The sequence below is a fragment of the Alexandromys fortis genome, unplaced genomic scaffold (genome assembly GCF_014885135.2).
Source record: "Alexandromys fortis isolate MF-2015 unplaced genomic scaffold, M_Fortis_MF-2015_v1.1 scaffold_23, whole genome shotgun sequence".
In the NCBI taxonomy this organism is placed as follows: Eukaryota; Metazoa; Chordata; class Mammalia; order Rodentia; family Cricetidae; genus Alexandromys; species Alexandromys fortis.
In genome coordinates this window covers 3,510,375-3,524,541 of record NW_026067907.1, presented here as the reverse complement: position 1 = coordinate 3,524,541, position 14,167 = coordinate 3,510,375, and the positions used below count along the sequence as shown (strand labels likewise).

General features: G+C 38.9%; 1 protein-coding gene across 6 annotated transcripts in view; it reads right to left on the bottom strand.

Moving 5' to 3' along the window:
• Scaf8 (SR-related CTD associated factor 8) overlaps positions 1 to 14,167 on the bottom strand; it is a 186,016-nt gene that overhangs the window by 90,978 nt on the left and 80,871 nt on the right. For 3 of the 6 annotated variants that reach the window (XM_050135812.1, XM_050135814.1, XM_050135816.1), the window contains 4 exons: positions 13,797 to 13,941; positions 12,346 to 12,414; positions 9,401 to 9,616; positions 6,355 to 8,480 (listed from right to left, as the gene is read on the bottom strand). In XM_050135812.1, the coding sequence (XP_049991769.1) occupies positions 7,027 to 8,480; positions 9,401 to 9,616; positions 12,346 to 12,414; positions 13,797 to 13,941 (1,884 nt within the window). In that variant the 3' untranslated portion in view covers positions 6,355 to 7,026. Of the gene's footprint in view, positions 1 to 6,354; positions 8,481 to 9,400; positions 9,617 to 12,345; positions 12,415 to 13,796; positions 13,942 to 14,167 lie in introns of those variants that run through there. The other 3 variants (XR_007590657.1, XM_050135813.1, XM_050135815.1) reach the window with 2 other exon arrangements.

Here is a 14,167-nt window from a genome sequence, read left to right as displayed (position 1 = left end):
CCCTCAAAATATTCTGAAATAACGCCAGACCTCTTAACAAAAAAATTTGAACACGGGTATGCACCCACAGAAGATGGTGCGAAGACACAACTGCAGGCGACACTAGAAAGAGGAATCCACAACCTAAGGACAGTTCAGAGGTAGCGGAGAACTATCAGAAGATGCAAGGGGGAGGCTGCCTCTGGACCTGGGGGAGGGGGCAGGGCTTTGCCCACACCCTGATTCGCACTGCAAGCTGCTACACATCTTGGCAAATTGCTAATAGCAGCTCCAGGAAGCTAATCAACACAGTCCACTCACTAGCACCAAAGTTCCTAAGGCGAGAACTACAGCCTTGGCAAGCACAGCTTTGAAGTCAGTAAAGTTAGTCTGGGTGGGAGAGGACACACACGATAGTCAAGAGTGTGGACAAGAGGGCATTGTCTCGTTGAATATCAAGACTATCTGAGCCTCCTCGGTGACTACTTCTGAAGATAAACTGTGTACACTTGCCACGTGGGTTAACACTCCTTCTACTCCAAGTCCTTCTCTGCCTGCACTAAGAAAACTAAGTCATGGACTATTGGGACCAACAATTGAGAAAGTAATGGACATAGAAAAGGCTCTGTGGAAAGGTTAGCCTCTCAGTCCTGAGGGGCTCAGCATGGTCACACTAGCTCTCCATCTAAAGGGCTCAAAGCCAAATTCAAGCCCCACAGAAGTCTAATTTACACAGCACATATATTAAACTAGCCTTCGAAATTAAAACAAGTCCAGATAACTAAAGTAAAAACTGGCTGCCAATGAAGTAGGAAACTCCCATTATCAAAAAACCACCAGAGTTAATACTTTATTTCATATAATAATTACCTAACAAATTCTATCAGAGTTTCCTCTGAAGGGAAGGCTGGGCAGTAACATGGCCAACATTCAGTCTCTGGTTCTAGGACTCTGGATATGGTGTCACAACATGCTGACACCAGCCTGGGTCTGTAGAAATCTAGCTTAGGAATTTGAATACTTGAAGAATCCTGTTATGCATTTCAATAAGGTAAAATAGTTGCAAATTAAATATTACCTCAAAGCACAAAGGCTAGTCTCTAAACTGAATTCAAGTGGCAAGCAAGCATTAATAATGCTCAATGTATGTACTATTACTTCATTCTTTGTTTAATCCAAGCACAATAAATTATGTACAGAATGGTTTTATACTTACTAAATCTTTATTATACATACAGTACACAAAACTGAGTTTTTGAAGTTGTCAAAAACCACACCCTCAAATGCAGATCTGCAAAGTCCTCCTTCACTGGTTACAGAACATCCTCAAGGGGAAAGGGAAATGGAAAGGGGTTTTCTAAACGATACCTTACTTAGCATCAACGCAATATAAACCTGCTTCAGACTAGTTGACAGTACATCACTGAGCAAACTTAAAACCATGAAGTAAGTTCTTAAACGCTGTAAGAGGAGGAATAACTATGTACATGTATAACCACAAAAAGGGACCTTGGTGATTAATGCAACCATAAATCCCCAAAAGCCTGGTTGGGCATTTTTTGAATTGGCATATACTAACTTCTAAATCTGGTAACAAGATTTCAATGTTCATTCAAATTCAAATTACGAGACTTAAGGAAGCCACTTACACCTGTTACTTAAGTTTCTCTTAAGCAAAAGATACTAAAAGACCCTAAGGTGGCCATAGGATTGCCTCACAAACATGATGCAATTAATTATTTCACTCCTCAAAACAGTATACGTCCTGGGTATTAGCTATGGGTCTCTTCAGTGATGAAGACTGTTCAGCTACGAAGAACAAGGACTGGAAGTTCAGTAGCTTGCCCAAACACACTCTACCAACTGTTAAGGCCAGTTTGTAAAACCAAAAAGCAGTAATTTAAAATGCATTATTTAAAAAAGTGTTTCAATATTGTTGGTTGCCCCTACCCATTCTTCTTTTTTTCTTCATTCACAAAATAGAAAACTTAATATTGCTTATTATTTGTCTTTTGTTAAAGACTCTGGTGTAACTCAAGATCTTACTGCTGTAGACTCCTGAGTGGACTGTGTTCTATGAAACTCAACAAGTTAAGGTAGTAAAACGCTGGAAACAGCGTCAAGATGAGGATAGGCGAGATCACTTTTAATATAGGTCACAAAATCAGTTGCCAGCCCTGATTGCCCCATTACAGTCATGAGTTCTGGGAAGGCAAAATCCCATCACAACAGTTGCAGGCAGGGTAGGAGGAGACAAAGGACATTTGCACTCAAGCCCCGTGCATTCAGAAAGTTTGCTCTGGTGGACTCCATCAATTCAGACTCAGATGACAACAATTTTAAAAATCAAAAGACTCTATATTGAATACATAGACTCTTTTCCTTGGGTCATTATCCCTTAACAATAGAGTGTAATAACTAGAAACAGACACTACATCACATTTACTAGATTAACAGTAATGTCCAGCTGATTTAAAAGTACATGGATGATACAATTGTGCACCTTTGGATTTTGGTACCTAGGAAAAAGTTTTAGTACGAATCCCCTGCAGATTGCTTCAGAGACTTGTGGTCTTATGCAAGGTGTACACTCATTAAACCACATACCTGGCCTGTGTTCACACAGAATGTGTTCTGTTTACTGTATGCAACAGTTAACATTTTATACAATCTCAAGTTACTCTGTCACACCTCTCTCCCCTTTGAAACAGTAACAAAAGGAGAAAGTCAGAGGAGGGAAAGGAAAGAAGGCTCAAGGTATTTGTTCTTGATCTTCAACAGCCTTTTGAACAAAGCAAGGCAATTCTAAGTGCACACATGTGTTGGGGGGGGATGGAACAGGGAGCAAGAAGTCTATCTAGAGAAACCATTGATTTATGTTAGTTCCTGATGTAAAACCCATCTATGCAGTCCTATTAATGACACTGACGCCAGTTCCTCATCAATCTATACACTAGCTTTATCCACTAACAGTTCTTTCTATAATTAAAATATCCAACTATATGATAAAGTAAAAACCTGAGATATCCTATAAAAAGCACATATAAGTAAAGAAAATGATTCTTGTATTCAACTCATTGATTTCTTCTCAATCTTTTGGTGCAATAGTTAATTTTTAAAAATATAAATTTCAGCTATGATGACCTCTACATTTTAGTCACCCTGCAGCATCAACTGACATAAATGTACTGTTTTCTTATAACACTAAAAATAATTCTGTGAAAGTAGAATATTTTAAGTAGAAAACGATTTAAAGAGTATTACGTGTAAATCGGGTATGGTGGCTAACATACACTTGTTATCCCATCACTAGGGAGCACAGGGGTTATCATGAGTCCAAGGCCAGTCTAAGTTACAGAGGGAGACTCTGACCTAAAAATGAGCAGGGAAGGAACATATTCAGTGTGTATCTGAAATGGAAGTATGTGAGTGAAATGAAGCAAAAAGCACATATACAAAGGAAGGTATGTCTTCAGCATTTACGTACACATCTATGAGTGTCATGAAACCTCTCAGAAGACCCTGTAAGTCTGGAATGACCACGCACACAGCTCCTTACAATATTCAGGGCTTCAGAGGTGATTGCGAACACTTCCTAGGAAGCGGGGATCCACAGGGAACATGCTACAAATAAATTTCTGTGTGAGTCTACATTCAAGTATACCATTACTGATTTTAATGTCGACCTTCACAAAGGTGTATTGATCAAAATATCATTACTAACCCTCCCCCCATTAAACTTAGAATTTTTTCTTTAGACGTAAACATTAATTTCTTAGTGCCCACAGCTCACATGGTTTAAAAGATGCTGTATTTTATATAAAAACCACAGCAAGAACACTTAAGAAAAACAGAATTCTGTTACCCTACATCATCTGTGATTAAATGAGTGTTTCATCTGCCTGCCTTAAAAATGAATTATAGTTATTTGCTCTTGTCTTCTGCAGTATGTAAGTAAAATAACTTGTTTGTAAAGGAAAAAAATCTAAAAGGTACTGAAATATTTTACTGTTAACACAGTACCTAGTAAGCAATGTCTTATTAATATAAAGGCACATGAGATACAGCAAAAATATTTTAAATGAATATGAAATGCCCTTGGTTCAAAGGCCATGCCTACCTGAATACACAGTGAGGAAAATCTAATATTCTGGAGTCACTCACTCAGCATCCGTCTGTGGACCAAATCCACTCACTAGTACACGTTCAATAAACTGTCTACCGTCTACTTAACTCTCCTTTTTCTTTGACTCTATGACCCTTTTAACTCAAAACATCTCTGAGTCAGGAATTATTTTATAGTCATGGGAAATTACCTTGAGTTTTAATTTAAATGGGCCATTTATACTACTGGATCTTCCAAATGACTTCAGATTCTTTACCTACCTACAACGACCTAAAATGAGCAGCCTAAGCCCAAACGCTGCAGACCCAGATGACACTGTTACATGTTTCTATGGCGGCAGGAGTTACCAACTGCAGTACACACACTAATGCTAAGAACGGGGCTCATGCTTAATGAAATATTCACACATTTAAAAAATAAGTAATTCAGTGTGCTAAATTACAACGACATGGGGTTGTGGAGTATATCTCAGTGGGAGAACCCCCAGCATGCAACTGGCCAGGGGTCAGTCCCCAGCAACAAACAAACTCTATCTCCTATGGTACTGTCAGCAAAACCACAAAACACTGAATTAAGTGGCTGGGCCACTTCATACTTCCAACTGGTAGCATTCTAGTGACAGAAGTGTCAACAAAGGCATACAAAATGGGGCAGGTCCTAAGCCAAACTCATCAAAATACAGCAATTAACTTTTCTCGAGTGTTTACAAACTGGTGAAGGAAATCCTAGTTCAGTAAACAAGGCTGGGTATTTCCTTCCTTAACATTATATACCTAGTCAGGGGAAAGGGAGGAACAACATCATTCCTATTTCTTTTAAATCATACAAGAATCCCCAGACACACTCAAAATGACACGGGTTAACTTGTACTTTCTAGAACCTTCAAACAAGTGCCAGTGCAACATACCTTAAGCACCCCCATAGGAAGGTCAAAGGCTTAGAATTTTTTAAAATCGCTAACAAGTCTTATTTATACTGCTACTTAACTTGAACCAACCATCCATTCATTTTGATCAGAGCAAATGGAACTAAAGTCATTTTGAGAAACTATGCTCAGTATCATTTCCTTAAGTTCAAAGCCAGTCTTTCCTGAACATCTGTTCTGCCCTAAGGTTACAATTTTCATTCTTTATCCAAAGGGAAAGACCTGAAATAAAATCAAACTACTGACTGAATTACTTTGGAACTAAACATTTAAATGCTTCTACTCTTACTTACTTTCCCCAAATAACCTACTATCTGTATTTAGACCGTGTGAGAAAAAGACAATTTTTGATCACAAAAGTTATAGCTCTCTAGATCATCAGAAATGTACACAAACAAATCTCATTTAAAATGGCTGGTGTGCTCTGCCACTGCACAGGAGCTTGAGACAGAGCACACGATGAGCTACTGGAAATGACTGCTCACACAATCACATGAAAGCTTTCCACTAGAAACTAAAATATGCCGATGGCTTTTTTTTATTTTACATGTATAAACTATATGTAGAAAACACAAAAGAAAACAGCAAATAAATGAAACTTAAGGGCAACGCAAACAAGAAGCCAAACCCAAATTCACCTACTCAGTTTATCTTAGTCTTGTCTAAACAATGTTACCCAGAGCCTACAAAACACACGATGGACACTTTATTCCTGGTATATTCAAATCTCTTAAGTCCATCAGTACAGTACACACTCTGTGCAATCAAGAAACTCGGGGCAGGCAGGTGAACTAACTCCTTGAGGACAGTACTATCTACACAGAACAACAAATAGCGTGTGAGAGACTGGAAGCACTGACGTGAAATCTGACTACACGCTGCACCTGGCTTCGTGCTCCGCTGTACTGAACAAAGCACCGCAGGATTGCCTCTCTGACAATATATTTCTTTCTAATTTCTTCACATTTATCAAGATTAAAAGCTATAATGATGAGCAATGTTACTTTATCCAATTTTTCCAATTTTCTATCAAGTTTTAAAGAGTTTCCTATTAAACTTTTAAAAAACATTCTACCTTTTCTCTGTACGAGAAAAGAAACAGACATTCAGAGAAAGAAAAACTACATGGCTTACACAATAAATATACATAGATATTACGGACACATTAATCAGACTCCATGGTTTTTATATAAAGTACAGGCTTTTACCACCACATATCTCTTCATTGCTGTTAGACGGCAATGGGAAACTTCAACAGCTAAGTGCATGCTACTAGCAATTCAGTTTTAAGAATTTGTAGGTTAAAAAAATACAATTCCTAGAACACTGTTATCAAACAAGTTTTATTGGCATCTAAAAACAAAATTCACCCAACATTGAAACGTAGTTTAATATTTATGTTGTTTGCTTTTTTTTTTTTTTTTTTTTTTTTTTTACTTTTTTACTCACTGCAGCATGAGGAACAAATCACACACACTTACTTTGGAGTACAGAGACCAGAGTGGAGATTTTCACAAAATCACTTCTTAAAATCTCTGTATTATGCTCCTCAAGAATCTAGAGCCAGTCCTTGCATAAAATGTCACAGCTTTGTTTGTTACCTTAAAATCCTGCAGCAGCCTAAAGATATGGAGAAGATATGCCACACCTTTGCTGTTCTGAAATATGTCATTATCATAACCAACCCAATGACAGTGTCTAAAACCCTCTCTTCCATAGGAAGTCTCCGAAGCTGTTAGCATCTCCTTGACGTTAAAAGAATCTGGGGCAACATTTATACTTTATCAGAAAAATAAAAAATGTTTACCTACCATGTTCATATTAAGAACAATGTCTATACAAGTCAGTTGTACAATTATTTTAAGAGAGGTGAACATGAACATCAGATTAACTTAGTTCTGGCAGATAAACGTGAACAACTCTGGTGCAGTCAGCCATTACCCTCTTACAGAGATGACAACTTTACAAAAGGTTTCTTTTACCTACTGAGCGATGGTTATGTCCCCTCAGTCTCTGTGCTCTCTACCACCACTGCTTCACTTTCTACATCAGCAACTGTGCCGCTCTCCTCCTTGTCTACGTCACCTGCAGATGCCAGTTTGTCATAGAGTTCAGGGTCCTTCTGTACTGGTAAGGGCGGTGGCTGAACATGTCTCTCTGTATTTTCACCGTTAACTTGAGGCACATTATCGCCTTTCCGTTGAGAAGTGGCCCCTTCGAAATAATCAAAAACCCGAGCATGAGGAGGGGGGACCCAAGTGTTTTGAATTCTATCTCGTCCAAGACGGTTTCCATTCATTTCTCTGCAGAAATCAAAATCTCTGTCATCCCTATCCCTTTGCCTCTCCCAGGGTCTTCTGCGGTCATCGAAATCTCTGTGAACTTCTTGTCCAAATCCCCTGTTCCAAGGACCACTTCTAGGATCAAATCGGTAATTTCCAGCCCGAAATCTACCTCTTTCTTCATGCAAGCCTTTTGGACCACCAAAGACAGGCAAAACTCGATGCTCTCTCTCATCAAAATCTCTATGCCCCCAAGGTTTCTCTGGGGGAAAGCCAAAGTGATCTCTTCTACCAAGATGATCTAGAGCGGGCCTCACAAGATTCTCTCGCATGTCCACGGGAGGTCTTCCAAAGTGATCCCTACCATCTAATGGAGGCCTTCCAGGACCTTCTCTGGGGTCTACAGGTCGCCCAACAACATCCCTAACATCCACTGGGGGAGGTCTGGTAATGCCCTCCCTTGTTTCTACAGGAGGAAACCGGTAGTCTCTATCCCCTTCCTGCTGAATACTGTCATTCCCAAGTGGTATTCGCTTATCTGGGTTGGGAACATTGTCTAGACTTGGTCTTCCAGGAGCCAGAAAAGGTCTTTCTGGCTGACTGAAAAGATCTCCTGGAGGAAAAGGTCCACGGGGTGGCGGATGAAGAGGTGCATCAAGTACCGATGGGGGAGGGATACCCCGTTGTGGGGGAATTCCAGGCTGTAGTAAAGGGAATCTTGGTCCAGGAGCCTGTGGTATAAGTCCTGGACGGATATCCAACATTGGCAATGCAGGCATCCTTTGAGCTGGCATAGTTAAGGGAGGTAAGTTCTGAGGTCCAATCGGTGGTTGTGTTCCCAAAAGTCCAGCAGGATTTGTAACATTTGGTGGCTGTAGTCCTACAAGTCCAGAGTTGTTAGGCAAATTTGGAGGCAGTACTCCAAGAAGTCCAGAGCCACTCGACACATTTGGTGGCTGTATGCCCAAAATTCCAGAGTTATTTAGAATATTTGGTGGCTGTGCTCCGATAATTCCAGCATTACTGGAAACATTAGCTGGCCGAACCCCCAGAATTTCAGAATTACTTGACACATTTGGTCTCTGCACGCACAGGATCCCAGAGGTGTTTGCAGGGCCCGGTGGCTGTGCTAACATTGCAGCACTACTGGGAATATCATTTGGAATCACTAAAAGAGAAAGAAAAGAAATCACTTGAAGTAACAGTTACTGTTATAAAAAGGAAATATATTATTAATGCTATAATTTCTGCAAATGAATTTCAACCCCGTCAAAGAATCACACTTCACCAGATACAGGAGGAACATCAGACAGACCTAAGATTATTAACAGCACACGGAGTGAAATTCACATATTAAAACAAAATACTCTGCACAAATATTTTCAAACAAAAATGTCAGATTTTTTGCATGTGATTAAGATACCAAACAATGGGGCTGGACAGTGGTGGTGCACGCCTTTAATCCCAGCACTCAGGAGGCAGAGGCAGGCAGATCTCTTGTGAGTTTGAGGCCAGTCTGGTCTATGAGAGCTAGTTCCAGGACAGGCTTCAAAGCTATAGAGAAACCTTGTCTCAAAAAAACAAAAAAAGATACCAAACAATGGGACTCTATTAAAAATTACTTAATGCTTTGAAACACCATTTCTAGCTAGCTAATACTCTGGTACAGCATCTGTTATTCATCCCTATTGCTGATCCTTGTCTTCCTGTAAATAAACAATTTGGAATCTTATTCTGACACATAATGCCCAGGGGCAGCACCATAGGCCTCAGAAGGGTGAGGGCTGAGTCTAATGAAAAGGCCTAAAACCCAGTATTATTCTGAATAGAATGTAATTTGTAACTGTCTTGATAATACTGGGCATTACAATAAAGGCCTTGTGCAAGCGAGGCTGTGTCTCCAACCCTTTAGAATGTCACTTCTGAAAGTGACAACCGCAGAGCATGGAGAACACAGTGATCCCTGTGAAGAAAGGGCACTAACACTTTCACATACGTAGCACGTAAAAATTTAGCACTAATCTTCAGAAGAATAATTATGAGATTAATTTTATGTCTAGGGGCTTATAGTCAGTGGTTTTGTTTTACCTGGTCTGGTGTTCTCACCAGAAGGAATCTGGTGTTCTGCAAGGTGAGGTACTTTGTCTTCAGGCTCTGCTTTATTGGGAGGATTAAAAACATTTCCAGCTGGTAGAGTTGAAGGAGCAAGATTGCTGGCAACAGAACCACCTGGTAAGACAAGGCTACCAAATCCAACATCTTTCACAGTTTCTGGGGTCATGGACAATGGTGGTTGCACTAAAGCTGTTTAAACAGGACAAAAATTTATTTCAGACTTAATTTGTAAGCTATCTGGCAACATGAGTGATTTACTTAGTGGCATCTCTGTATTGCCAAGCATGTTACATAATAACCAATGCTCATAATGAAGAGCCTCAGTTCTATTTACAATGTTTCACTCTTTCAAAATAGAGAAAATATCTTAAGAAATGTTTTCACCAAAAGGTTATGGTACAGGAAGAAAAAAGTATATCCTAGTAACACAAAAAACTAATTTCCTAAGGTGAGCTAAGAGAATGCAAAATATACAGAAATGACTGGCAGAACAGACAAGTAGATATCAGAATGAAAGTCTGACCAATCGTCTTCAAACTACAGTATGTTGGGGAGAGATCCCTTTCCATTCAGTACCTTCATCAAACAAGGTTAGGAAAGGTGAACTGTAAATGTTATAAACATTCTGTTCCAAAACAGTTGGTGAAAACTCTCCACATGTGTATACCATCTACATACTACAAGGCAGAACCACAAGAATTTAACAGTCTTAGAAGTTCTCGCTCAGGGTATGTCATATGGAAAACTGTTGAGTCATACTTGGATATGTATGTATGTAAGCAAAGGTGTTCCTTCCCCCCTTTTCACTTTGAGATTTATTTGGACAAACTGTCAGTATACTACAGAGATATTATACTGGGACAAAACCACCTATGATCATGAACAGGAATTATGGGAACTAAGTGAGGCAGGAAGAATAGTGGAATTCTATGTATGCAGCAATGGATCCAAGGTTTGGGAACTATAACTATTGAGAGACGGGCTATACAGCATGAGCCTCTTTGAGTAATGAAATAAAAAAGAACTTTTGAATATTGCTTTCAGAAAGATTTGAAAGGTACCTAAATAATGAAGGAAAACATTTTAAAATGTAAGGCAAGCAGATTTAGAATTTAAGAAATTAGCAAACATCTCTATTATATGTACGCTCATGAAAGGTCTTTTGGAATCGAATTTTTAAAGTGGGATTGCTCAAATTACTAAATGGTTCTTCAGAAGCCCTGTGTTTAGTAACAGGAAAAAGGAAATAGAAAATTAAAAGCTAACTAGATGTCTACAATGCTTGTTTTTGTAATCCCTGAGGTCAGCAGGATGTCAGTAAGCACACACATTCTGAAGGTAGAGGGAGGAGTCTGGATGGTAGTACCATCTGGTTTTCTATTGCCAGTGTCTATGACTCTGTAGGTTTACATTGCAAGGGAGGAGGTAAATATACATGTTGTCATTTCAGTATGATAGCAGTCAGAAATATGAAAACATGGCTAAGTAAAATGTGTTGTAAACTTCTACTTGAAGCTATTTTATAACATACATTTATAATTTCTCTACTCAAATGACTACTTCCTAGTTTTGTTCCCTGAGAATTTTTTCACCCAACAAAATCCTCAGAGCAAACATAATCTAGTGGCCAGATTGTGGTCTCTGAATGTCATCCTGCATTACGAGATGTGTCTGGTTCACACTCAGTGGAAGATATAGTATGAGTTGGAGACAATCAAGCTGAAAATCCTGAGACCCTCTCAGAAGCTAAGGGGAGCTAACTCCAAGACACAGAGAAGCAACATACATTAAGGTAAAACCATTTGACTATCAAAAGAACAAAGAATACAACTGATGGGAAAGAATTATTAATCCATGAAAACACAGATTAAAAAAAATGAAGAAATGAAGGGCAGTGGGGGGGGGAGGTAAAAGAAGAAAAATGACAGAAACCCTCTCTGCTCTCCGGTCACACCCACACTGCACTATGTACGCTGGCCATTAGGGAAAAGGTATGACATCTACCCTAATTCTTCTGTGCACTACACCTCAAGGGATCTAATCACCATCAGCTGGTAAATTTTCCTTATATTTAAAAACAAACAAACAAAAAAAAACTAACAACGAAAGTACTATCTGGAAAGATAACCACTTTGTAACTAACGACAGATTTAACCAATAATAATAAATAAAAACATAATTAAAAACTAAACAGATAAGCATTTTGAACAGCAAAGTTCTAATACCCAAATACCCTCATCGATCTTAACATTCATTATTAAATATGTAAGAAAATATCAAGTGTAAACAAACCCTAACATAAATTATGCATTTGAATAATAATGAAAATACAAATTCATCTACTCTAGGTCTTGCTCTGGGAGGATGATGATGAGACAAAGTATGTATGAGCAGGGATGGGGCATGCAAGTAATTTCTGTACTTTCTGCTTGATTTTGTCTTAATTCTGAAACTGCTATAAAAATATTATGATTTGTTCAAAAATGAACAAAAAGACACTAGTTTGACAGAATGCAAGTCTACTAAGTATTGCTTGTATTCTTATGAGGAAAAAGGGTCATCTGTAATCTAAGCAAGTCTTTGACACTAACTTCCCCCTTCCAGGAATCTTGTATCTGGAGAGGAATGGCTCAGTAGTCATGAAGAACTATGAACCAGAAGGGAGACCTGGGCAGGATGGCACTAAACAAGATGTTTAAAATAAACACAGCAAAACTGCCGTGGTGGGAGGACAGCCTGTGAATCTTGACTAAAGACATTTTGGGACAATTGAAGAAACATGAATAAGAACTTCTGAGATACTGTTAATTTTCAGATCCTCTAGCATGCATTTGTTGAAAACTAATGTTTTACAGAAATGAGCACAGACACACTAAGACTCCCTGGGATAAAACAGACTCTGTAAATCAGTAACTCACATGTTGGTACTACTGGTGGAATTGCAGGGGGAGGTACCACAGGTGGGGGAACCGGAGGTGGCATAAAACCTACATGGGAGAAAAAAGACCAAAATAAAACAGCACAAAGAAAATTATTTGTTTAAATCAAAGGGTTCAAGATTTATAAATGAACTACTTCCACATTTTCTTATTGTTTTACCATGGGGTCTTCCTCTGGTACCCAGCTGGTATGGAACCTGAGGGCTAAGTCATTCTACTTCAACCTCCTGAGGAATGTGGATGTTGTGGAATATTACTCTAACTATGTCAAGATGTGTTACATTTGTTTGTGCTGTGGAATATTACTTTAATATTTAAAGGTGTGTTATATTAGTTTCTACTGCATTTGTTTAATGATGTAAAAAAATGTACTGCTTTGCCTGCCTAAGGCACCTAATAGCTAGGCAGTAAAGGGACAGGCGGCTGGTGGGCAGAGAGAATAAACTGGAGGAACAATCTAGGCTCTAGGGAGAAAAGACCTAGGGACAAAGAAGACTCCTGGGGCCAGTCAGGCAGCCAACAGTCAGTAAGACACTGAAGAAGCAGGAAAGTCAGACATCCAGGATGAAAGAAATGTAAAAAACCCTGAGGCAAAATGCAGATGAAGAGAAACAGGTTAAATTAAGTCAAAAGAGCTAGTGGGACAAGTGTAAGATACGGCTGAGCATCTAAAACTAATACTAAGTCTCTGTGTCTTTATTTGGGAGCTGGTTGGTGATACAAAAGGTTTCTAAATCGGGACCTCAGTGTTCCACTATAATAGCAAAACCTCACAGCCTTAAAATCACCTCTGTCACCATGCTGATGGATCTGCGCAATATTCTCCACTTAAAATAACTTTTATAAACACTTGATTTTTATAAGACAGATGAAGCAGTGATTCTGATTATAACGTATTTATTCATTCACTTGTTCAAGTCTTGTGGACCACTCTGCACTGCAGATCAGGATGTCATCATCTAGGGAACCAATCTGTTTTTGTGGGAATGCTGACCACAGGGAGAGTGCTAAAACTATCTCAAGCTACCATCACAGAAGAAAATAACACTATAGACACGTCATGCTCTTTACCACTATGTTATAATATTTTAACTTTAGAGGGTATGTTTTAAGTTCATAAATAAACCTTACACTATAATATTTTTATGATCCCACAGACCACATGACCAAATTATAAATCTGCTTCTTTTCAGTTTTTAAAGGTAGAGTCACTATTAAATTAAATGAGAGGAAACAGTGAGTAAAAATAAAAGCTGCTGAAAGATGTGGCCTAATGGATGGTCGGGAGAATGGACCCAGCATGCTAGTTCTGTTGTGTGCTGAAGTCTGAGAACCATTGCTCTATGGCATTGAGACCCCAAAGAGAATGATATTTAGAATATCAGTGATATTCTAAACCGAGTTAAAACAGAAAGCTATAAATTCCTTACCAGGAGGTGGCTGTGAAGGGTTAAAACTTGCTCGTAGGAAAGGAGGTGGAGGGATTGGGCTGAATCCAGGGGGGGGGACCGGCATTGACACAGGAAACGCTGGTGGAACTAAACTAACTGCAGGAACCGCTGGTGCTACTGGAATCTTTAGTGGGCAGAAAAATGTCTGTTAGTTTATCCATCTGAAGCAATTTCTACATTCTGGCATACTAAAGGCAAATTACCTCTTTTAAATAGGAAAGTAATAAATGTCATTACACTTATGTTTTTCTATTTGTATACTTGTGAGTGAATCAATTTAGGGCTAACAAGTAGGAGTCAATAGGTCTCTCCTCTTACTTTCAAATAAATTAATGAGAACTCAGCTAAGC